The sequence below is a fragment of the Zootermopsis nevadensis genome, unplaced genomic scaffold (assembly GCF_977971745.1).
Source record: "Zootermopsis nevadensis isolate Lab colony 2312 unplaced genomic scaffold, Znev_1.0 Znev_ptg000013l, whole genome shotgun sequence".
Classification (NCBI taxonomy): Eukaryota; Metazoa; Arthropoda; class Insecta; order Blattodea; family Termopsidae; genus Zootermopsis; species Zootermopsis nevadensis.
This window is the reverse complement of record NW_028259145.1, coordinates 14,002,366-14,028,508: the sequence shown is the minus strand read 5'-3', so window position 1 is coordinate 14,028,508 and position 26,143 is coordinate 14,002,366. Positions and strand designations below refer to the sequence as shown.

The window sequence follows — 26,143 nt, the reverse complement described above, 5'->3', positions numbered from 1 at the left end:
TTGCTTCTCAGCAAAACAAGAACTGTATTCCTCCATAATTCTTTCCGTACAATAAACGGGGAATCTCACTCAGAAATATTAGTCACGTGCTCTGAAAGATGTTTATATCCTTCGACGAAACAGTTAGGCAAAGCCAACTGAAGAAACTGTGATTTCGTTGTAATAGAAAGGCCTATAACAAAACATTCAAACAGTTGTCCTTTTGAACCTGCTATCTGTATGCATCTTTTGTCCTTTAAAAACAAGGGGATCATTTGCAGAACATGCTTAATTCAACATCCTTTGATTTTCTATGCCTCACATTTTCACAAGAATGAGACACCCATAATGGCAGCAAAGTGACATGTCAGTAAATAGTAATCCGTCATTGTATTTTACGAATAGAGTTCAATGAAACATACTTAAATTATTTTAATTTACAACTAACTAATCCTATGGAGTAGAGTCCTTGAGAAGCCGTTATAAACAAATTATAAAGCCATTATCTTTCTGGGTTCAAACTGCGAATTCATTCAGCGGTTACTTCCATGTTAGTTTATTTAACGTAATTATAGTCGTCTAATGAGACGAGATTTACAAATATTAGTTTAATCAATACAAGCAGGCTTATTATTTTAATCTAAAATCCGTGTTTTTAATGTTAGTTAATTTTTCACTTCATTATCTTTAATGTTGACTTCTGCTTTTCTGTTTACATAATTCACATAAATGATCTTCTCCCATAGTATTCTTTAAATGTCTATTAATTCGACATAACGTTGAAAATGACAACTCATTTCCATCCAGTTTCACATGCGAACAACTGAAGAATCCTGTCTGATGACTAAATTCAGATAACAGGTCACGGAGCGGGCGATAGCTGCAGGTGGGTGGATGGATGCTTTTTCTAGCAGCAAATTTGAGTGCCAAATTAAGCTCCCCACATAACGCCGAAGGGCCACAGGAATTTAATTTCTTTTATGTCTTATCTCTCAAGGAATTCTAGGAAAAGTTTCCGCCAAACCTCGATTCGTAACAGTCGTTGAAAGTTCAAATTGTAATAATCACTCGTAATTTTATCTTAATAAATATTCCGAACACCGTACTAAAATTTTCCACTCATTAATATCCATCCGTTGTTTAAAGAGTTAATAGGCCTACCGAGAAACTGATAATTCCCCATGGCTGCAAGTTCTACTGTTGAGTTACAGGATGCTTTATTTTCATTGTACACTTTTGGTGAGAGACAGAGCATTTCCGGACATACGAGTGCCTGAATAAGACCATAGCACAGCGAAGAATGAAAATTGCTGTCATTGTCTGAAGTTACTTCAAAACATTAAGAGGTCTGCTATCTCTGTCACCTCTTTGGAGCAAACATTAATCTGAATATTAGGTTTTGTGGAGTTTGTCTCCTGTTCATTTTCTCTCGTTTTAGGTAAACTGAGATGTAACGCCACATTTTTTCTGATTTATGATATTCTGTAGGCCAGCATTCAATATTTCAAATCTTCAACTACTTTATAGGTTCTTTCATCTTTGGGTATGAGCTTCAACTAATAAAACGCCTCATTTAATGAAATGACATATTTTACATTACTAGAAGTTTGGGGGATTGTCCTCACCTTCCCCCCCCCCCCCCCCCCCGAGAGCGTCACTGCTCTTAATTATCAGTTATACGGATGGATTTTGTCTAAAAAGACTCAGATCTCATTATTACACAACTATCACTATGGAGAAGAATTATTCTTGAGGAGCTGATAGTCGTTCAACTAGTCAAGAACTCCCCCGACTTTTACGGAACTCGAAATTTAATGACCGTGTTCTTCAGCCCTCCAGTAGTTTCTCTTCTAAGCCACTTGAATGACGTCTACAATTTATTTAAGATCAATTTTAATAAAAACGTCCCATCTATTATTATGTTTCCCAAGTGGTTTCTTTCCTTCAGGTTTCTTGCCTAAACGTTGACTGGAAAAGGATGATAAAAGTTGAAAGTGCACGCATAAAGCGCAAGACAAAATGCTGGCAAACCTCTTCAGTTTCGTAGGCCGTATTAGAAACTCGGAAGTAGAGTGAAGGCAAATAGTGTGGTATAAAGGATTTTTCTTTTGTCCTGTGCTGAAAGTCCACTTACTGTCACACGACACAACTTTCGGCGATGCTGATTTCGAAAGAAACGAGAAGCCACAAGTTTCTAAATACGAACTGGTATAGGCCATGATAGCTTCTTCCGTCAATGTACCCGTGGCGGGCTTCTTAGAATCTCTGAGCTTTAATAAACTTTACAGAGCAGGGATAATGCAACTGACATGTATTCAGGAAGTGGCCGTTCGAATTCCGGTTAGGGACCGACAATCCTGTCTGAGGTGTTCGTAGTTGTCCTCAGTCCTTCCAATCGTTTCGTGGGATTCTGTATTACAGTACATAACATCCATGCCACCCACATTTATCCATCTTACGCATTCTGCCATATTTCTTCAACGCTACATAACTTGCGCAGGCGATGCAGCACCGAATAAGAAATCAATTAAACGAATGGTTGATTCTTGGGCTATTTAACGACGTCTTTCAGCTCCCCGGGTTTTGTGGCTTCGAGTGGGCGGAAGATGTGTCAATTGTAATTTGAAAAGGCTGTGGGAAGAAGCGGTCGTGATTTATGTCATGGTTCTGTCGTATTTTATTATGGAGGGGCAACAAAACCTCGAACACCGGTCAGGATAGATAGCCTCCGGGCACAGATTCGAACCTGAAACCACCGGATTACGAAACAGGAGTACCAACTTTACACAGCAGCCATGACGTAACGCAGTGCTGCCTCGTTTCCAGTTTTGCTTTTTCTGGTATATCATTGACCTTGATCGAGCTGATAGGGTCTATTTTGACTGACGGACGTCAAGGGCGTTCAGGTATTGAAGTGTCTTTGGCAATTTCCTGGGCCAGTCGTACGACTCAGCATTACAGTGCGATTCACACTAGGCAGGTCTCAAAGTCAAAGCTGAATAATCATAAGTTATCCCCACGCTTGAGTCTCCCCGCGAGTCCACGGCCTCCTACAGAGAAATCTCTCGCTCAAACCGTTCGGCGCAACACGTCAGGCTGGTGGCAGATTTGCTGTGAGTAGTTTGACCGATGTGTTCATGCGTGTGTTGTGTTAGCCTCTGCATATATCCACTTGCAAACAAATTTATGGTGTTTTTTTAAGAAAAGTGATATATAGTCATCCAGTTTCGTATTGAAGATGGCTGTCTTCTGGGTTGTTAAGGTAAACTTCTATCAAATTACAGGGCGCAACAACCCAGAAGACAGCCAACTTCAGACTCTCCGCCGTGAAAACTTCCAATATTACCAGTGCGTATTTATTACGGCTTAAATCTAAAAGGTAGTAAAAAATAAATAGGGAAATAAAACGTAGGAAAAAAGTTTGTTTCAAAATTTGTGTGCGTCTTATAGTGTCAGATGTTGGTGACAGGATAATTGTTTTAAGATTTTGTATAGTAACCCAGTGATTTTCAACCGGTGGTCCGCCAGCAGCCGCTGTGTTACAGCACCCAGAACCGTTTATAATAGTTCTGACAAATAAAGGCGTTGATTAAATTGTTAGGTTCTGTAGAAAAACACAGTTGCGTGTTTGAACTGTACACTGTGGGACAGATGGGTTTCGGTCCTCGAAAACCTAAGATGTTTTACAATTTTGTGCATTAGAAGACACAGAATGACTGAATTAAGTAACTCATGTGGAAAATTTATTTATTCAACAGTGACGTAATGTAACGGTTTTAGGTCTGTATTTCCATCTGTCTGTCGGTCCGTTTGATTCTACTGCTGGATGGATTTGGATGAGATTTGGTATGGACGTTATGCCTGTATGCTATACTATAAAATCGCATTTATTTTTACCCTACAACCGATGGAGAAGGGTGTTTGATTTTTGAAGAAGAAAAAACTTCGGTATAGCAGACATAAATTTCATTGTGCTATGTTACTGAATTTTTCAATAGAGAAGAGGCTGTGTTGTGCTGGTCTGTTTTTGTTGTTAAATGTTTCGACAATGAAAGTACATGTTAACTGCATGATTGTTATAGAATTCGTAACATCAACATGCATTTAATGTATTACCATGGAGAGCACAATTTAATATCGTAAGTGTATGGCTTAGGTACAATTCCTCTTATAGATATATGAATCTATATTTAAATTGATTTTATGAAATAAATACGTATGAGACGAACGGAGAATGTAGTAAGCATGGGAGAGTCGAAAAATTCATACAAATCAGAAGGAAAAAATCATTTGGGCTTCATACGCGTCGATGGAAGAATACTAAAACCATTCTTGAAGGAAAAACTTGTGGACTAGATGCAACTGGCTCAGGTCAGGATTTAATGGCGATCTCGGAAGTCAACTTTTGGTTTCGTTAAAATGCCTGGAATGTTGTGACTAGCTGAGAGACTGCTGGCTACTCAAGAAGTACTCTATTCTGTGGAATTAGTTATGGAATGTGTGATTCGGTTTTATTTTGAAACTACATGTGCGGATCATTGATAATGAAAGTAAACATTTCAGGGATTGGCATGTTGAACATCGTTACAAAAATAATTTAGTTTGCGCTACAACGGCGCGTAAGAAAGAGGCATTTATATAATACTTACTTGCAGTGAAGGACGTACGAGATTACAAGATGCTTCACTGTCTCCGCGTGTGCATAGGCACAAACAAAGACATTCATTTCCCACGTTTTATGAAGGTCTGCTAATATCCATTTCCCACAGAAAATCTCCTTTACGGTAATTAAAAACAGACTAGAAAAGAATTCAAATTGTGCCCGCCCTTTAATAAAAACTGTGATTCGTGACAAGACACTTAATGTTATTACGCTTTTACGAAGCTGTGACCCTGGTGAGTTGACAGGCCCTGATGAAGTATTCAAGATAATTCATATCACTTTCCGGATGATACGCTATCGTGGCTGTAGTGTAAAATTGTGACCAATTATTGCTTGACTTGGCACAAACGTGTACATTGCTGTCATTTGTCTCATTTCTCAGAGGCATGGGACAGATTTATGTGATAATCGCGTGCCATGCGAACAGAGCGCGAAGCGCCCTTTTGGTTACGGGTGGAGGAAACACAAGCCAACCTTGGAATGTAGTTTCGAAAATTTACAATTTTCTGAGCAAACAGCCGCGGACAGCCTACAAGGGGTAGTCTTCCAGCTTAAACGTTTGGCATGGAGGTAAAAATATGCCAAGTTGAAAACGAAATGTATAATATATAGGAAAATTATAAATAGTAAAGATATAGAAAGGATGCAGATGGATCTAAACAGTCTGGGGGAATGGGCGGTTGAAAATGTTATGAAAATTAACCCAAGTAAAAGTAAAGCAGTTAGTTTCACGAGAAGTCGGGTGAAGGAACCACTAAACTATTTGTTACGGGACCAACTAATTCCGGAAGTGAGCAGTTGTAAATACTTGGGAATACTCTTAAGCAGCGATTTAAGCTGGGCTGATCAAGTAAATTATACGGTAAAGAAAGCCTGGAAGGCACTTCATTTTACAATGCGCGTTCTCAAAAAGGGGAATAGTAACACTAAAAGTCTAGCCTACACATCACTAGTGCGTCCGATTCTGGAATATGGGGCGGCGTGCTGGGATCCTTACAGGGAGGGGCAGATAAATGCGTTAGAACGGGTGCAAAAGAAAGCATGTAAATTTGCATATCATAGGAGCGATTCGAACTGGGAAACCCTGGCACAGCGTAGAAAGATAGCACGTATATGTGCTCTCTTCAAAGCGTACACGGCAGAACGGGCATGGAAGGCTATAGGTGACAGATTGCAAAGGCCATGCTATCTAAGCAGGGTCGATCATATTCGGAAAATTAGGAACAGAAAGCAAAGAACAGATATCAGAAAATATTCCTTTGTAAATAGGACCATCCAACTCTGGAACCAGCTACCTGCTGAGGTTTTAGGGACTCTCTCCTGTAAACCAAGTACTTTTAGGAAGAAGGTTAGAAAAGTGATAAATGAGGTGAAGTGAAGGGAATACATGGGTGGGTGCAGTGAAGGGGGTAAAGTGGGGTGAGGATGGGAAGGCTTCATAAGTGTAGTGAAGTGTAGAGAAGGTCCTGATGAAATGTGAGTGCATCAGTCCATGACGTATGTAATTCATTACTGTTACTGTCTTATGTCTAGTTGGTATTAATTTTTAAGTTATGTACTTTAGGTTATATGGCTTTGTAATCTTATGAGTTGTTTTATTTTGAGTGTGGTGTGTTGTTTTGTTGTGTCTCATTGTTTTGTTGTGTCTTATTGTTTTTGTTGTGTCGTATGTTTTTTGTCTTACTGTTTTGTTGTGTCTCATTGTTCTGTTGTTTCTTATTGTTTTTGTTGTGTCTCATTGTTCTGTTGTTTCTTATTGTTTTTGTTGTGTCTTATGTTCTTTTGTGTCTTATTGTTTTTTGTGTCTTATTGTTTTGTTCTGTGTCATTGTTTTGTTGTGTCTTATTGTAGGACCACTGCCACCGAGTAAAACCCCATTTGCAGTCAAATAAATAATAATAATAATAAAGAAATTATGCGTTTCCAAATGTTTACAAAGGGGCGAATCCTATTGGTAAGCGTTTATTTGAAAGACCGATGAAATGGGAAGACATATCTGATACTAATATGGTTGTCAGGGAGATGAAATGGAAATACTGATCAGGTTTTTGACTACGTGAGCGTCTACCGGCTTCTCAGTAATGAACTGATCCATGTACTTAGTTATTCATAGATATATTATAATGATTGTTAGAAGTTAGAATACATGATCATGAACTATTTAACACAGGCTCCATCGTTTGCCATTCCAGAAATAAAAGTTCTACAAGCGTGGCTCAGCGCAATATTTAAACATTGAAGCGGGGGGGGGGGGGGGCTGAGGAAGACCGCAAAATAAGACAATATTATTCTTCCGTCTCCCCACCAAATATGAGTTTTGTCATAGCATGGATGGAAATCCCTTCCGGTATGGGAAGGCGAAGCGGATGTGTGGTACAGCGCTTTCCATGCTAGGTCAAGATATTGCATGATTTGCTTCTTCCCGGATGGAAACCAGTAATATTAGGTATATTTATCACTTGAAGGAAGCCGCTGAGGACTTTAATAATCTCCCAGGGACAACAGAGATCGAAATTATGATTTTCGAATGTTCTATTAAGTGTGAGTTTATGCGACCTACGAGATCATGAGATGTGCAAATATAAATGGGCCTAGTAACTAAAAGCCGGAGCTTAATTTACTGTTCGAGAAAGATTGAACATATTGCAACAATAATAACAATTATGTTCAATTCATCTAATTTCATTTTTATTTTCAATACGCTAGAAAGTAGTAGAACACGGCTAATTACATACGAGCACTGAAACAACAAACAGGATAGCCCAGAAAGCAAATATTTCAATAAAATCTACAGATGACGTAAGAGATCGAAATATAAAAAGTGCTCTGCTGTGAGAAACATTATGTAAGTCTGTAAGCGAAAACATTATCTCCGTTAAAATTGTAGAATTCTTGGAAATAGCTTTGACAGCAGAAACACATCTAGCTGTGGGAATGACCTTGAAATTGTGTTTCCATAAATGTATTGTATGTTTCACAGGAGAAACGCTTTGACCTTGGCAGTGAACATGAAAATCTTGTGTGCTAAAGTTTTAGGATTTAACTCTACATAATAAGGCACTTTAAGGAACACGTTACAGCTGACAGTTTTCTAGCCACAGATTTACAGCTATCAGACGTCAGGGTCGTTCAGCTCTTCCAGGGTCAACGTTTCTCTCCTGCTCGACTGTTATTTATCCTAGTAGGTGTGTGTCAGCTGTATTGGCAGATTTAAAAGTAAGAGAACAAGTGATTTTGTGTTAAAATATTAATAAGGAATAAGACATTCAGATGCCACAACCTGGAATAAAGTGTTGACAGATACCTTCATGATTATTGTAACACATGCCTACAAAAATGCGCTTAGCATAAGGCAGCAATTTTTCTTCAAACTCTTTGCAGTCTGGAGAGATCTATTGCTGTAATTGAGTTCAGGCCACAGACGCGTATTCCAATTTGTGCCCCACGAGTGTGATGCACAAAAAACAGAGGTTATCAGCAGTGGGAAAGAAGTAATGGGCCTATATCTAATCAAACCGGATACTTTTAAGCCTTGAGAAAATTATGAAAATATAACTTACATTCCATCAGAACGTAGAGGACTTTAACAGACTGGGGATGTAAAATAAGATTAGTACGCAACTTGCAATTTTAGTTAATACTAATAATTAACAGTCATACACATTATTAACGCTTTGAGACTGAAGCTCGTTTCAATAATATTTAAAGATCCATTTCCTACCTTAAAGTAAACACAACGTGTATCTATTTCAAATATCGATTGCTTAATGCTGTTTACAGAAATGGCCGCTGTTTGTTCAGATAATAATATAAAACATATAAATGTACTTTGTGGGCAAAGTACAGAGCTATGCATTGTTCTTGAACTGGTTAATACCTATGCGAGGGACTGAGGAAAACCACAAGAAACCCTGTCTCCGTTCCGGGACCTCCCGAACACGAAACAGGAGCCCTAATCACTCGTCCGCGACGTTTAGCAATCAGTAAATACTATATATATATATATATATATATATATATATATATATATATATATGACTGCATTAAATATAATGTTTCAATTGAACTGTCATCGCTGTTTGGCCGACTTAGCTTCTATCCTTGATCTAACGCCGTGTCAATAAATGCGCATTAATGATGACTTGGCCGATTGAAATTCGTTTTGCTCCGGGAAGCATAAAATGGCGAGAACTTTTGAACCTGGTAGCCTGAGCTGTGACTCTCTCAGTCACAGCTCAGACTACCGCCTTCTTATTTAACAGGTTTAATGGATTTGGGTTAGAAACTAGGAAAATTCAAAAGGGTTTCTTTGAGGCTTACTGAATGTGGTTAAAATTTCTTTGATACTACCAAAGTAAAAACTTTTTCTTGTTCCTTTAGAGGAATATTCTAAGACATAAATAAATAAAAATGATTTTGTGTTATTTCACATTGTGAACGCTGTCCAATCAGACCATGTTACTAAGTCAGTGGTTCTCAGCTGGTGTGCTGTGATATTTTTCATTCAGTTGCATGTCCTCACCTGTAACGGTAGTTCACGTAATGCGATAATTGGGACCATCCAGTTTCTTATCCAAAGCGCAGCGGGAACTCTTTTCCAGGTTTAAAGTGGCTGGTGCATGAACTAAGCCGCAATTCTCCATTTATTCTGTTCCCATATGTCATCGTGCATGGTTTTTGATGAGTAAAACGCCTTTCTTGTAGCGGGATGCGTGTTTGAATTGTCTCATCGCATGGTCTAACGTCACTGTAAACCGTGTGTAAACATGTCCACAGAAAGTTTCTGCGGAGTACCGATGTAGGAGACCTCGCAGCAAAACACTACGATGGATTCGAGCAAGAAACTCACGGGTGTCAATCCTCGAGCTACAGCGAATGTGGTCTCCATTCTTGTTTTCTGGTGAGTGCGGCGTTCATCTGCTTCTGAATCACCAGTCTGAGTGACGACGTGGCATATGTTGTTGTCATATTCATTGGTCTTTATTAACGCTTTGATGGTAATAAATATGGCAATCATCTGTGCGAGTCAATTTCACTAAACGCTCAGCATCAATCAATCCCGAACACACATAAGTTTCTATCACCCATTGGCGATTTTCTTGAGCAAAAGAGAGAGACTGGCAATAACATTGCTGTAAGGCCTACATCAAACCCGAAAGTTATGATTGACATTTTCTTATCAGTCAGTATTGCACGGCTGATATGGGGTAGGATCTGTATGAAATTCTTTTGAATCTTTATCAGCAATGTTTTAAAAATTTAAATTCCCTAAGATTTCTGGTTGTCGTCATCTCGCAGAAAATCAGTGCTGTGTGAGATTCTGCGGTAAGTTTTCGCCTTTGATTTTTTCTGTAAAGCTTTATTTAACAAAAAATATTACAACACTATATCATTTTGTTTTTTCTGTGTAATTCTTTGCCGTTTCTTCACAGCATCTCCGATAAAAATGCTTGATGCTCTGTTTACAGCCGCGTGTAACATGGTAACTGGAACTAAAATATACTCTGGAAGGTCAGTTGAGACCGGGTGTTTCGAAATAGTCCCGTCCGTTTTAAAACGTTGTTTATAAATGGATGAAAGTTATAATTCCGTTCTTAAAATATGATGATTGCAATTTTGTAATTCAGTGCTACTGGTCGACTGGAGAAAGTAATGCAATGTAAGTTTCTAGTAAGGACTGGGAAATATTTTTATTTCAGGTGGATAAAGGACTTGTTCCGTAAGGGACGTGGTAAAGACCTGGAGGTGGAAGATCTTTATGATACCCTTCCGAATGACAGGTCGCAGATGCTGGGAGATGAACTCGAAAAGTAAGTTAGAGCCATTACAACCATGTTTTGGGGCAAATGGTTTGCTTTTGCAGCTGTATTGACGATATCACTAAGTAAGAAACCGACATGTATGTATGTAAGACGAACCCTGTGGCTTAGCAGCAGCAGTAGTAGTAATGGTGGTACTAGTAGTAGCAGCAAGAGCAATTAGTAGCATTTCCTTTTCTTTGAACTATCACAGGTTCAATTTTCAAGGCCTGATGCATTGTCTGTGACTGAAGCTTTTCGCGATTTCTTCATCCTCCCTCTACGTCACTGGAGTTTAAAATGTCTTAAGCTGAGTTACTCCGTGCAGAATAGCCCTGTTAATCTCAGCGTTTGTATATTTCGTAAATATAATGTGAGAGTAAGCAATTATTCTATTATTCTATCGCATTTCGTTTAGAAACTGAGGACTATATGCATTTTGGATAGTCATATAAGAATAATGCATGTGTTTACTTTTGTTTGGTAAATAATCTGAAGTGAGTTGACAGATTTTGTGAAGGATTTTTTTAACCGGTGTTCAGGTTTCCTTACTAAACTACTATATGCGTTTCTTGTCTCCTCACTCCTAACATACCCCTCTTTGGTAGCTGTATCAGTTTCGTAGTCCTTTGACACATGGAAATAGGCCTGTACAATTTTTCCAGTTTCTTCCGGGTTTAAATGCTTTCTGACGTAAAGATTGGCTTGCAAGCGTACACGAAGAAACTGAAACCTCCCAGGTTTTACTGATTTACTCTCTCCACCCACACTACAGATAAGGGACGCTATACCCAGGGCCGACATAAAATGTACTAAGATGGCTGTCTTCTGGTGACCGCCCTGATGATGGATCATTGAAACGTTGGTAAACTTTTACGAGACTACACGGCGCGACAACCCAGAAGATGGCCATCTTTGTACTCACTGCCACGAGAACTTCAAATCTCACATAAAATGTACTGTTGAGGTTAGCAAAAATCAAACAGTAGTTGTGTGTAGGTCTACGACCTGACAAGCGACTTTTCTGTGCTGGGTCCGCCTTACGAACGTGAAGGAATGTCACGTTTCTACTATTTTAAGGTGAGATAATAAAAAACATTTTCACTGAATCATCAGTACGATTCTGTAATAAACGATGTTTTTTTTTATTGAGGTTTATCCAGTGTGACTGAGAATGGAGTTTGTGTTATTTACGTTGTAACACAACCAGAGAACAGAGATGTGACATTTCTCGGGCAAGTTTTGTCTTTGCCTTTACACATGTAAGATACCTATTTCGAATCTTAATAGGTAGGATCTTTCCTCAGTTTTACTCAACTTCTAAGGCAAATAAGAGATGGCATTTTTCTAACGATGGACAGACACTCCATCAATTTATTTCCTCTTCATCGTCATTACGTCATCGTTATCATTTATTTCCTGTGCCAGGAGAGGTCATTCATCTTGTGACGATAGCCGGTTTTGCCTGTATCTGTGAATGGAAGGGAGGATTTGCACTGTTGAGTCAAATTAAGAAATAATAAGAAGCATAAGATTTTATATAAACAGTTTCAGATAACATCAAATTCATTGCACACAAATTACAAACTGAAAGATAATTAGGATGAGTCTAACGCAAACAAGAGCGGATAGGTCTAATCCGTTATCAGTCGCTTTCGTTGTCAGCGGTCAGTGTGCACTGTAATTGTAGTCAGATGGAAAATGAGGAAGCGTGGAACACGGTAGGCACACAGGTCAAGGATAATGACAAGGAACTTCTACTACTGAGAAGAATAATTCAGTTGCACTTGCACTTGCCGTCAAGAATGACAAGAAAATGCAAGTATCAGGAGGGGAGAAAAATCTTTATCGAAATGTCTTCAAAACAGCATATCGTAATGAAAATAATTATTTATTACTTGAAGATAAGCATGAATCATAATATGGTATAGTCGGCGCAGTAGTTTATGGCCGGTGGAATTTTCAAGGGTGTAACCGTCCCACTCCTGTTTGCTGTTGGAGTTGCCCGGCTCGGTTGCAGTCTTGTCGATCTTTGTCGTATGTGATGTAATTCGGGATTTCTGCTCATGTAGGCATGGAACTTTTCTCAGGGAATATTACATGGAGGGGTATAAGCTGAATGCCAGCGAGGAAGGTTTCGGTAATGGCTTTGAGACTGAAGTTCGTAGTTTTTGCAAGCACAATTTATTTCTTTTACAATTAACATTCACTGGCCGAATCGAGCTACAAAACAATTTAGGATGTTGCTTCCTCTGAATTCCAGAAAAGAGTGTCCTCGAAGAAAACTTTCTTGTCCTTTAGTCATAGGACTTCCCCCCTAAACTTTCACAAAAAATGATGTATTTGGGCAGTAATGATGCCCTAGCTCACGTGGACCATTAAAAAACCCTTTAGCCGGCGGGTGCCCCCTGCAAGAATTTTGGGGGTCACACGGTGCCATAATTCTTTCCTTTACAGTCATTGCTTGTGCAACTTTCTTTTCTTTTCTTTTTTAAGTGTCAGTAAGCCTTCTGCACTGAATACAGAGCACCTACCCTGGCCTGAAAAGGACGCACTTGCCTAACAAGTGAAACGCGTAAATCTTTATTACTTGTTTCCAATTTATTTTTATTTGCGCCTCACCGGGACTCGAACCTAGAACGCGCGGTCACAAGGGGAAGGCTAGGAGCGAGTCATTTGTACGATAGTATAATGCTGACTGCACCGAGGAGCTTATCGGACTGAACGCCCAAACAAAATAAATACTCTGACCTTGCCACCTCAGGTACCCAGACTAGGCGCGTCCGCCAGCTCCGCTAGCTTGACCGGCCAAAAACTACTGATACGACTATACGAGGCTGTTCCTATCATTACTTAAATATACCTTCACACCTTTACATTCAGAATTAAACATTAAATACCCCACAAAGAAACAAACAACAAATACATAAATAAAAGTTATCAAATTATAATGGGGGGGGGGGGGGAAGCTCACAACTGCCCTTTTTCTTAAGTTACATTGACTGTATTTAGATAATTTTCGTTAAAGGAAGTTTTAGGGTACGTCCACTACATCAATGTTTCAACCCATTGCTTGTTTCTGCATTATCTGAAAGACAAAGTGAGGTTTAATGACAGTATATGGTACACTTTTTCAACAAATAAGTACAGATATTTTGCCTCTTCAGTGTGTGTGTTCAAAACCAAACAGTTAGTATTCTTATTATTTCATGCTGTGCTAGGATATGCCAAGTGAGGTTATGTTTATTTAATTCAGAAAATGTACCACCGCAGATGCCAAAAGGAAAGGTGCAGCAGTGAGTTTGTAACTGGTTATGTTTATTTTATCTAGGTACTGGAATATGGAAACCAAGAATGCAAAGGAAAAGAATAGGAAACCTGAGCTGTTGCACGTAATTGTGAAGACCTTCCGCCGGCTGTACTTCTGTGTTGGGCTCTTCCAACTTATCTTCTGTGTTGTATTCAAGTTAGTAAATGTGATCAGTTAACAGTTATAAGATTATGACTTTCTTTGAGATTGGTGTTTATTGTGGTTTTGTAACATATTCAGCTCACTTTACACAGATTTGTGAATGAATTACCTTAACATGATCATTTTATTTATTGGGCATGAAAGAATAAACAAGAAAACAAATGTGTCATTTGTTAACAAAAATCATAAAAAGTGTTTCCTGTAATGCCAAATGCATGTCAGGCACTTAAGAACCCACGCTAGCAAATAACAGTCAAGAATTCTGTATAAATGTCAGAGGCCCCAAGTTCTTGATAGATCAGATAATTTATTAAGAGAACACTGAAGGGTTTCTTGGTGTATGCTCACCCCTTCACGATACCACACTAGGAGTAAGTATAAGTGACGCTAGAGATTACTGGTGTTCTGCTCAATATGAAAATTTGTCCTCAAGATATGAATGAATATTGTGCACTTAATAGGATACAATACACACATTGTTTCAATTTGCTCTTGCATTAATTTTAAAAGCCCATAGAATATTTTTCACAAAATTTTAATATGTTCCTCTGAAACCCTTAGAACTACATACAATCCTCAGTTTCATTGCTGTAAAAACCTCAAATCTCATACACTTTCCTACATCATTTTTACATTTTGTTACAGTATGCCAGTGATATGTAATATTCATAATATTTTTTATTTCAGGGTAGCTCAACCAGTTTTCTTGGGAAAATTGATCCTTTTCTTCAACAAGAACACACCAGTAACCAAGAATGAAGCTTATATGTATGCAGGAGCACTCATCCTCAGTACCATCTGCTCCATGATTTTGATTCATCATTCTTTCTTGGCTTGCCAGAAGATTGGTATGAGAGTACGAGTCGCGTGCTGCTCGCTCATTTATCGCAAGGTGTGCTTTCATTTTATATTCTCGGATTTAATGATTCCTATTCTGTTTATGAGAAACCTTGAGAGCAATGAAAAGTTCTGCTATTGATTGCTAGTCAATAAGTGGAAAGTCTAAGGGCAGGTGGTGTTCCTTTTGTATTCTTTCTTCTTCTTTTGTAATCAATCCTAGGATTGGTTGGCAGCAGCTCTTTTTTTAGCTGCTGAAATCCTCAGGATCTTTAATGCAGTGGATTCCCCTTGCCTTCTGCATCCTATGCCGTTGACCCATCCGGTTCAACCGCCTTTAGGGATGATTTCTCACCCCAAGGGCATGAGAGTGCCCTGAACCTCCACCCGCTCATCCACTGTTGGCACTTGGTAGAGGGGGACCACTTATACAGGTGGTCGTTTGTGGACGCAGTTTAACACGTTATACCCAGGATGACCTTTTGTATTATGTAATGTTTATTGCACCATGACTCAGTTTTTAATGTCTTACGTCTTTAAATGGGGCATGCCATATGAAGCTGGAAACATTTGGATATTTCAGTAGGACAGACACTCCACTGCTCCCTTATTCTTTATTGAGACCCGATTTACCTTTATTTTAAGTTTTTAAAGACTATAATAAGATAATTTACTTGATTAGAATATTATACAAAATCTATAAAACTAAAGTGTTTGTTAAGAATGGATTTAGACACCCCTGGATGGAAGGAGATTAACAGAGGTGTAAGACAAGACTGATGTCCTGCCGTTAATATTTTATATATACTTGTATGAATAAAATTCTGCCACATGACAGAAGTGTTTCAATTTTAGATATATTGAGTTCATACAAGTAAGTTTAGATATGAACTGCAATAATTTATGCATAATTTAAATAATATTTTACCAGAATATTTAGTGAAGATAAACGCTGAAAGAACACGTAGTTAAGGTAGTCAGTGGGAAAGAATCAGTCAGAAGTATATTAAAGTAAAATTTGTATCATCAAGAAAATCAGGAAGAAGTTAACCTTTGAGCTGTGTCATGTACATAGCTTCATGCATGTGTTGTTACAGTTTCATTTTTCTAGGACATTTATATTAAATTATAAATCTTTGGAAAAGTTCATTGTCTGACTGGTGCATTACATTATGGTCAGGGCCTGATCCTACTGTAGAAACTCTTGAACTAAATGCATTGGATTAATGTAACTGGACTTTAGTGATGTTTAAGAGGACTGGTGGTGGTGAAAACTGCTATAGGTAGAACTAAAAACCACAACTCTGCCATTTGTTTGACCTGAAACCATTCACATCTTAAAGTGCACAGCCAGAATTGTATGATTAGTCTGGCTAATAATTATTAGTGATTCCATATAATAACATTAACATAAATAATTTCACAGATCCTGCGACTAAGTAAATCAGCCCAAGGACAGACAGCAGCTGGCCAAGTAGTAAATTTGCTTTCCAATGATGTGAACCGTTTTGACTTTGTCACCATGTGGCTTCATTTTATATGGATTATGCCAATCCAAACAGTTGTTATCACTTACTTCATATGGGAAGCCGTTGGTTGGTCAGCTCTCATTGGTGTCCTTGCCATATTCCTTCAGACTGTCCCTGTACAAAGTAAGTTCTTCAGACTTTGTATTCTTCTCAAGATCTAATTATGCTGGAAATTTCAAGAATGATACTGTGCACTTAGCATATGAAATGCTCTTTCCTGTGAACAATGATCGCAAGGTTAATTTTTATTATTATCAGGTCTGTCTATGATTAATTTTTTTAATTTCATCTCAGCTTTTTGAATGATTTGCATCTTGTTTGGCAGAAATTTATTAAACTATTTTTGATGTATCTGAATTATGAATGTTGATGCACAGGTTACTTGAGTAAGCTGACATCAAAGCTGCGCTTGAAGATTGCTGTACGTACTGATGAACGTGTTCGACTTATGAGTGAGATTATTTCTGGAATTCAGGTGATTAAGATGTATGCATGGGAGAAACCTTTTGAGAAGATGGTCCAGATTGCTAGAAGGTGACTAATTTGTGATTACTGTACTGTGTTTTGTTTAGGCTCCAGATGGGACAGTTGCAGAGGGTGACATGTAATGGCTGCATTATGAACATGGGTGTTTGTGGATTATATGTACTTGAATTGGAGTGGAGGAGACATATGTCTTCTGTGTAGACTGGAGGGTACTGTAGTAGAGAAAGGTGGTTGCAAACTCAAGCACAAAATATTTTCCTAGAGTATTTCCAAGAACCATGGCTTTTCATTTCTCTATCTTTGATCAAGATGTCAGTTGCATCATCATGAAACAACATTTGTGTGGGAAGTTGTGCCTTCTAGTTTCCATGTGTATGTCTTCACTGTTAGATTTTTAAAGTATATATCCCTTTCATGAAACAAGGTTTGAAGTACTTGACAATAATTTGTGTTGTGTATAATCTTCAATTTTTTGTGTAAGTGTGCGTTATGTTTCCTCTTTGTGTTAACTGGCTATTACATTTTTCTTTTCTTTGTATTCTTTGTCTGCTTGTAGCATGATGACGACTAAAACATATTCTTTTATTCCTCTACTTTTTAACTGTTTGTTTTCTTGTATTTAACAATTTCTGTGCTCAGTAGTATTTATGCTTGAATGTATTCTATTAATTCAGTTACTGGATTGTGCATGTTCTGTAAATAAATACATCTGTATACTATTATTTTATGCTTGTTTCTGTTTTTAGTCAAATGAGTTACTGTGTGACATTGTTTGTGTATTCATTTTTAAACTTTATACTCACTAAATACAAATTTCAATTCATGAAAAAAATTAATGTAGTCGTGGAGATGAGAATAAATTTTTGGATGATAATACTGAATGTACAAAGTATATCAGCTTAAAAAAACTATAAAAAAGGACTAGTTATAATTTTTGTTTCTATAATTGTTTAGAAATGCCTCATTTCTGATCACAATTATCCAATGTTTTAAGCATGTTAAGTGGTTTGTGTGCTGACAGATGATTTAGTCAACATGTTTATGACAGAAAAAAATTATTCTTTCATGTAGCAGTTATTCCGTTCTTATGATTAACTGTTAATAATTTTACTGTACTGTTGGCAGGCATGAAATCAAAGTTGTGACCAGTGCTTCCTATTTGCGTGGCTTGTTCCTGTCCACAATGGTTTTTTCAGAGCGTACATCACTTTTCATCACCCTTCTTTCTTACTCACTCATGGGGCACCATATTTCTGCTGACAAGGTAATTACCTCATACAGTCCTCTGTAGTATTGTGCTCAACATACTGAAATTTGTCAGTGATGTTTGACTATCTTGTGTGGTATCAATGTATGCCATGTAATACTGACAAAGTGGTATCAGACATATGCATTGTCCTTAAAATGCATAAGAAAACTAGTAGTTGTAAACAGCATACATATTTTTGATATGCTTTACAACCACAAGATGTCAGTCCACTTTATTTTTAATAACATTGCAGTTACTAGCTTTGATATTAGTATTTTAAAAAGATGACTTCTCTTACAGTTGTTTCCTCTTGTCCTGTGTCTGTTATTTCAGGATCAATTTTAGACTACAGCTATGCTCTTGAGTTTGCTGTCTCTTTGAAATATTGGTAACAGTTGACTTACTTGATTTTGAAAGATATTCACATGAGCCCTATTTGCATCTGGTAGTTACACATCTCAGGAATAGAATTCTGTAGCTGCCTCTTTCATGAGTGTGGCTGGTCTATCTACTTTACCTGCATTGGAGTATTGTTCCAGTATGCACTGTATAAATTATTCAGAGTACACTCATTTACACAAACACTAAAGCTTTTATATGAGTAGACAATGAAGTCAGCAGAATGATCATTTTTTACATTAAAAGTAGGAATCATTAACATTGTGTGTATTTTCACAGGTGTTTGCCATGGCACAATTCTACAACATCCTGCAGTTATCAATGGCTATCTTCTATCCACAGGCAGTACAGCTTGCAGCTGAGACAAAAGTCTCCATAAAGAGGCTTGAGGTACACAAGCATAAATCATTAATGGTGATGGATAGATAGTAATAATCCTGTTAAATGTTATTGTTATTTGCAGTGAAAACTATATTTTGTGTAACATAGCTTAATTAAATTTATTGTCCCTCCAAATCATGCACCAAAATAATGAACTAAATTCATGGAGCAGAGTGCTTCTTGGAAAGACAATAGCATTCTCAGGTAGTCAAGGAATTCCATACTTTTTATGGAACCCGAAGGTTTGTTGCCATGTTCACAAGAGTCTGCCAATGGTACATATCCTGAACAAGATTAATCCAGTCTACACCTACAAAAATCGTATTTCTCCAGGATTCGTTTTAATATTGTCCTTCCATCTACACATAAGTCTTCCAAACAGTCTTCTCCCTTCAGGCATTTTAGCCAAAATTCTGTATGCATTTATCATGTCTTCTATGTTCACTATATGCCCTTCCAATCTCATCCTCCTCGATTGCTTCTCCCAAATAATATTTGATGAAGAGTAAAGTCTATGGAGCTTACAAGTTCGTATTTCTCTTCAGCCTCCCATTGTTTCATTCCTCTTAGGTCAAAATATTCACCTAGAATCTTCCATTGAACGGTTGAGAAAAATCTGTTTTATTATACAAATGTAAAGTCAGTACACACAAAATATTATATTCCTTCTCCTCTTATACTAAAATTGCTTGTATCACCAGACTATAAATGATGATGTAAATATTACTTTTATGAAGGTTTAGAGGGAGACTGAAGGAACTAAAATTACATATCCATATTGTAGAAGTAAAGTCAGCCTCATTATTAGAAAATATGCTAAGAAATTACTAGCATCATTGAAAACTGATAAAAAATCTGAAGTTATTATGATGACTATATACATTGAAGTCTTTGAATGGATGTTGGTATGCAATTAAACTCTGATGTTAATGAAGACTGTCTATGCCTCCATCATTAGAGACTAAAGTGTTGAATAACACAAATTAGCTGACACACACAGATATGTATTTGTGTATGTGCACACATATGTGACAGCTCTGAAGGTCAGAAATTTTATTCAGTATTTGATGAACATATATGCCCCCCCCCCCCCCCAAAAAAAAAAAAGAATGAATGAAAGAAAATTGATACAGCACTTTATATGTATTGTTTTCTGTGCCAAATTACTATTCCAAACTAAAGCATAAGAGCTTGCAGTTGAACCATATGAATGTGAATTTACTTTGTTATTAATATCTTGTGATGTAATATAATCCAGAATTTCCTGCTTCTTGAAGAGATGGAGAGTGTGTATCATGGGAATAGCAAGAGGGCTTCTATAAACCATGCACAAGACCAGAAGCTGGGGGTCACTATTAAAAATGGTTGTGCCAAGTGGACACCCAATTCCATAGTTGATACCCTAACCAACATCAGTCTGCAGGTGAAGCCAGGCAAGTTCTGCGCTGTTATAGGGCCTGTTGGCTCTGGAAAGGTAAGTCCAAGACTGGAATTTTTCAACCTTTTGGACCAAAGCATGATTACACATTCACAAGACCATAAAGCTACACAAATAATGGCAGGATTACAAGTTTAACTTTAAACTATTTCATGCTGTGGTATAAAAACTGAAAAGAATACATCCAAAGAATGAACTTCTTTGTAAAACATAAATAAAAGCAGCCACAAAGAAGGACCTGCAATGAAATGGAATGATTCTGTTATCTAATAGGACATCTAGAAATGACAAAATTTATCAAACACTACACTGAAAAATAACCATCAGATTAAAACAATTACTAAAGCTAAAAGCTATCCTTGTTAGAAGCCCAAGGTATTTAAATTCCTGTAGGGTCATTATCGTGGGTGCTTCTTTATTTTAGATTTTAGAATAAGTCACTCTAGGTTGTACAACATTATTCTCATTATTACCTTTTCCAAAACATTTCCAATTAGTTTAGAAATTATATACATTGACAAAACAGTTCATTATCCTCAAAATATATTGATGGTACATATACTGCAGATTTTCAGAGGCTTAAAAATATACTTGTTTTTATTAAAAGTTCTACTTACTTATTTACTGTAATGAAGCACATTATGGTAATGACAGAGTGTGTACTTTATTGTCAGTTTAAGTGAGAAATGATCTCTTACTAACAGTGCCAAACTGACAGTACCCCTTGCACTCATTTTCTGAGTGTTAATTGAATGGACATACTGTTGGTTGTGTAAAAGTTTCTGAGACTGAAGAGCTTCTCAGGAAGGAACACAATTGCTAAAAGAAGTTTTGTGTTCTGAAATGTTTTCACTTGTTTTGTTTTGTTTGTTACGAGAAATTTTGAAAATTTCTATTATTTTTTAAAATGTATTTCAGAATAGTTTCTTTTATAAAACATTGATACATCATTGATGATTTATGGAATATGACATTTCACAATCAATAACCATTCAATTAAAAATAAAATAATTTGTCTTATGTGTACCTCTTAAGATTCATTAATGTTTTTAACAGTTCTTTAATCTGATACACTCTTCAGGAGTAGTACAGACTGTTGTTTTGTATTGAGCTTGGAAGATGTTGAAAATTAAATATTCTAGTAATTTTTCATAAAATGTCTTTGCCAGAAAATGCGTTTTTTTGGCACATCAATATTTCTGCCCCTCTCACTGTATATTTAAGGCTGAGCACATTGGCTAATCAAGTACATACTTTTATTGCTTTGTAGAGTTCATTGCTGCAGACAGTACTGGGGGAGTTGCCACTGTCAAATGGGTCAGTCGTAGTGGGTGGTGATGTTGCGTATTGCTCACAAGAGCCATGGCTATTTGTTGGAACAGTGAGGCAGAACATCTTGTTTGGACAACCATACAATGCAGATAGGTACAAAGAAGTGATACAAGTTTGTGCTCTGAAGAGAGATCTGGAACTGTTCCCACATGGGGATAAAACTGTTGTTGGAGAGAGAGGAATATCTCTTAGTGGTGGTCAGAGAGCTCGCATCAACTTGGCCAGGTTTGTTGAGTTTTGTATAAGAAGTAAGATGTTTTCTTAGACAACAATATGGCACTGAATATTTTTTGTTTTGTAATAGGATCTCCAGATATAAAAGTACAGCCATTTATCACAAAGTTTACAAATTTCAGTCAATTCAGAATAAGTAGACATACTAAGAAAAATTAAAGATTCACTGACATGAATATGTGTTATTTTATTATGACAATAAGGTTTCTTTGACAGTATCAAAGACTACAAACAAAAATCCACTGGGAAGATCTCTAATTCATTGCAAGTGATGGAGGGTACACAAAATTGATTAAATATATAAGGGGAGGGTATAAAAAAGATACAGAGGAATGGAAAAAAATTTGATGTAAGTCAAGCTGTGTTAGTGGGTTATGATGGTAATATCTACAGAACAAGAAATTACTGGAATGTGAGAAAACAAAATAGCTTTGTGGGAAATTTATTATCACTTACATTTTAAATCCCTAATGTTAACATGACATTTGCTTTGAGAAAACCACAAAGTCTTCCTGACAGATACTGTCAAGAAATTCTTAGTATCCAAAGGTCAGTATGAAAAATATTTTGGTTTGATGTCTGATGTGCTACTACAGAGGTCCATGCCCTGTGAACATGAATACACTCAATAAAAAATAAAACATCTGTGCAAATATGGATATATACTCATGTTTATATGTTTACTGTTAGAGGCATTTATTTAAATATTTAAATTTGTCTGCAAGTTTTATTGACATTTTGTTGGTATTTCACCTCTGAACTATGGTCAAGTAGCTTGTGTAAGAATCTACTTTCCTTACAGAGCTGTCTGGAGAGGGAGAAAAATAACTTATGTCCCCCTCCCCATATCATCATTTTTATATTTTTCTCCAACTTCTCTGTATTTCAGAATTTACAGATCACTATATAGTATAGACTCATTATATTTAAACAGAGATACAATTATAGTGTAATTTCTCACACAAATTAAGATTGATTTTTCCCACACAGAGCAGTGTACCGGAGCACTGATGTATACCTCCTAGATGACCCACTTTCAGCTGTAGACACACATGTGGGCCGACATTTGTTTGATAAATGCATTTCCACATTCCTTGCCAACAAAACACGGATTCTAGTCACACATCAACTTCAGTACCTTCGTGATGCAGATTTGATTGTCATTCTCAACAACGTAAGTATTTTAATGGATAAATATAATTAAGTATAGCTGGGGGTTCGTCGTGCTGACCACATGTCACCCTATATCTGGTTGGATGATCGTTCATCTCTGCTTAGGCATGTGAACGTGAGACCAGCAGTCAGCTAGTCGGCTTTGGCTCTCAGAGGACTGTTACACCACGGATTATTTTATTATTATTGCTGTTGTAATGATTTTTTAATTTCTTTTGTGTTCTAGAATGGATTGAGGGATATACAAATTTCTGCTTCACAGAATTTATTACTTTACAGAATTACTTGCAGCAAGTCTTTCCAGTAATGCTTCCATTGCTTTACCATTTGTAATTAACTACAAAACTATTCTCTGAAGTTTTCTTTATAAATGGCATACAGAATATTCACTGTCATTGTTTTTGTGATGTCTCTGGTTGCAGAAATTAGAGTACAACTTCTTGGTTCTTGCTGAATGTCATTATTATGAACTTGTTTGAAAGTAGTAAGAAATCTTAATCTCTTGGTTTTGTACTAATGATGGTAAATTGCTCTTAATAAATCAATAGAATGGGCCAGTGAGTGTTGTAACACCCTGACTGCTGTATGTTGAAGGTGGTATTGTAATACTGAGATTTCTTTGTATCGCAATAGATTGGACACCACTTTATACACTTCTAATATCTTGACTCTAATTTTAGGGTAAAATTGAAACCCAAGGAACGTACAAGGAACTGGTGGCTTCTCAAATGGATTTTGCTCGTCTTTTGACTGGGGGGGATGAAGAAGCAGAGAATAAGGGTACTCTGAGGAAATTAAGTACTCAGCTGTCTGTTCAAGTAAGTTTTGGTTCTGCAGAAACTTTTTTATTTTGCAACAATTATTTAGGGCACTAGTTCTTCACTGTTTGCCCATGAATCTAGAGGCATGTACTAATACTGGTATGAATGACTGAATTTTGATTATATTTTTATACAAATTTTTATTAAGTTTGATAACTAGTATAGGGGTTTAAATCACCTTTCCCTATACAGTAATGGTGATAAAAAATACACAAAAAAGTGATAGCTAACATCTGTAAATAGCATTGTGCCCTGTGTGGATTACGCATGTGAGGAAGGAGCAGCTGTAGTAGATTAACATTTAATGTTGACATAGAGAAGTATATAATAGTTACATAACAGTACTTAATTTGACTGATATTTAGACCTTTCCCTTCCTATATTAGTAACTTTTCCTTAGAAAGTCCTGCCTTTTGTATTGAGAGATAACATCTTTGCTGACCTTAATAATTCATCTGAAAGCCAGTAATGCTCATGTATTGCAGCCACTCTCTGAGGAGGATGAAGATGGATCTGTAGATGCTGATGAGAATGCTGAGCTGATTGCCAAAGGAAAAATGAAGACTTCTGTCTTCCTTAAGTATTTCCAGTCTGGTGCATCATTCTTCACACTCATCCTTCTGGTTCTCATCCTTTTTGTTGGACAGATGGCATCCAGTGGAGCAGATTTCTGGGTTACATACTGGTGAATAATGCACACTGATGTCTATTCACTGAAATGAGACAGTGAATGTAAACACAGAAGCGCATGTGATCATCACATGATCTCTTGTTATGTGGGTTCTGTTGGTACTTTAACCATTGGATTATGTGATCCATATGTGCTTAACTACAGGATTATTCATGTGCCTCTGCTTATGATATGTGGTCCCATTACAGTAAATGAAAGTAACTACTTCAAAACAGTGAAGTCATAACATAAAAACATTTATATATACTATGTAGAGTTCTTGTCCCCATACTTTCACATTGGTTGGCTTTTGGCTGTCACCTAAAAGACAAAATTAAATGTATAGAGTTTATTAAAAGAAGTCTGTACCTACAACTTTGTAGATTTACAGCAGTATGAAACAAAACCCAAATCTTACACATTTAGGAAAGGGACTAATTGTGGGTACAAAATAATAATAATGTGGAAATGAGAATTTTTATGGCTTCATTTTTATAGGTTTCCATAGTGATATAAATAGTCACACCAAAGTCAAATTTAATTTACAGTATGAAACATACATTAAGGAGAAATATATTAGAAACATTTCTGTTGATCATGTTAATTTATGCTATATATTACATGTGTTTACAAAATGTTTATTGTAAATTTGGAAGATGATAAAGTAACTTAAAATTCAGTGACTTCTTGTTACAAATTATTTTACTGTATTCTGTTGTCATGCTTTACAATGTAATGCCTAAGTCAGTTATTGCAACTATCTAAGGACCAGTACTTGGATCACAGGTTTAAAACTATACTCATTGATATTTTGAATATGATGTCCAAGGGTATTATGATTGTTATACAGAAAAGTGTTGGGCATATAGAAAATGTAAGTTCAGTTTTAATTGTAACATAGCCCTTTGTTTTAGATTAAAATGGCAAATAATAATTTATAGGTTCTTCGTATTTGTTACAGGACAAACCAAGAAGAGTTACGGCGGTACTATGATGATAAGGCTATGCAAGAAGATACATTGAACTCCACTGACAATCTCATGCAGAATGTTGGGCTCAATACCACATTTATTGATCAGCCTACAGAACACAGTCAATTCACAGAATTTCCATTATCAAATTTCACAGACAGTAATTCTCTGTCTTCAAATTTCACAACATTACTACCCTTCCTGTCTGATAAAGGAGAAGCATCATTAAATTCCACAATACCAAAATTGTTAGACACAGACACAGCCATCTATATCTACACTACATTTATCTTGGGAAGTGTATTTATTACTTCAATACGCTCCATATTCTTCTTTAAAGTGTGTATGACAGCATCTAAAATTCTTCATGACAACATGTTTCGATGCATTTTGGCTGCAACAATGAGATTTTTTGACACCAATCCTTCAGGTAAATCAGTTATTATAATGCAAGATGTTTTATAGTTACTGAGAACATTCATAATTTTTATTCTTTCACCAGATATTGTTAGCTTGATCAATCAGTGGGGATGACCTAGGCAGAACATGTAACTCTCATAGAAAAGATGACAAATGCATGCAAAATTTTAGTCAGAAAGACCTGAAGGAAAGAGACTACTTGGAAGTCCTAGGTATAGATGGGAGGTTATTAAATGTAGCTTTAGGAAATAGGATGTAAGGGTGTGGACTAAACTCATCTGGATCAGGAAA

At 36.8% G+C, this 26,143-nt stretch overlaps 1 protein-coding gene across 4 annotated transcripts in view; it reads left to right on the top strand.

Moving 5' to 3' along the window:
- LOC110836891 (ATP-binding cassette sub-family C member 4) overlaps window positions 1–26,143 on the top strand; it is a 50,394-nt gene that overhangs the window by 15,802 nt on the left and 8,449 nt on the right. For 2 of the 4 annotated variants that reach the window (XM_087348690.1, XM_087348688.1), the window contains 14 exons: window positions 9,419–9,542; window positions 10,342–10,452; window positions 13,772–13,906; window positions 14,600–14,804; window positions 16,176–16,401; window positions 16,656–16,812; window positions 17,890–18,028; window positions 18,692–18,802; window positions 20,052–20,267; window positions 21,502–21,788; window positions 22,788–22,971; window positions 23,651–23,788; window positions 24,277–24,476; window positions 25,423–25,862. In XM_087348690.1, the coding sequence (XP_087204816.1) occupies window positions 9,469–9,542; window positions 10,342–10,452; window positions 13,772–13,906; window positions 14,600–14,804; window positions 16,176–16,401; window positions 16,656–16,812; window positions 17,890–18,028; window positions 18,692–18,802; window positions 20,052–20,267; window positions 21,502–21,788; window positions 22,788–22,971; window positions 23,651–23,788; window positions 24,277–24,476; window positions 25,423–25,862 (2,623 nt within the window). In that variant the 5' untranslated portion in view covers window positions 9,419–9,468. Of the gene's footprint in view, window positions 1–2,848; window positions 3,093–4,099; window positions 4,119–9,418; window positions 9,543–10,341; window positions 10,453–13,771; window positions 13,907–14,599; window positions 14,805–16,175; window positions 16,402–16,655; window positions 16,813–17,889; window positions 18,029–18,691; window positions 18,803–20,051; window positions 20,268–21,501; window positions 21,789–22,787; window positions 22,972–23,650; window positions 23,789–24,276; window positions 24,477–25,422; window positions 25,863–26,143 lie in introns of those variants that run through there. The other 2 variants (XM_087348689.1, XM_087348691.1) reach the window with 2 other exon arrangements.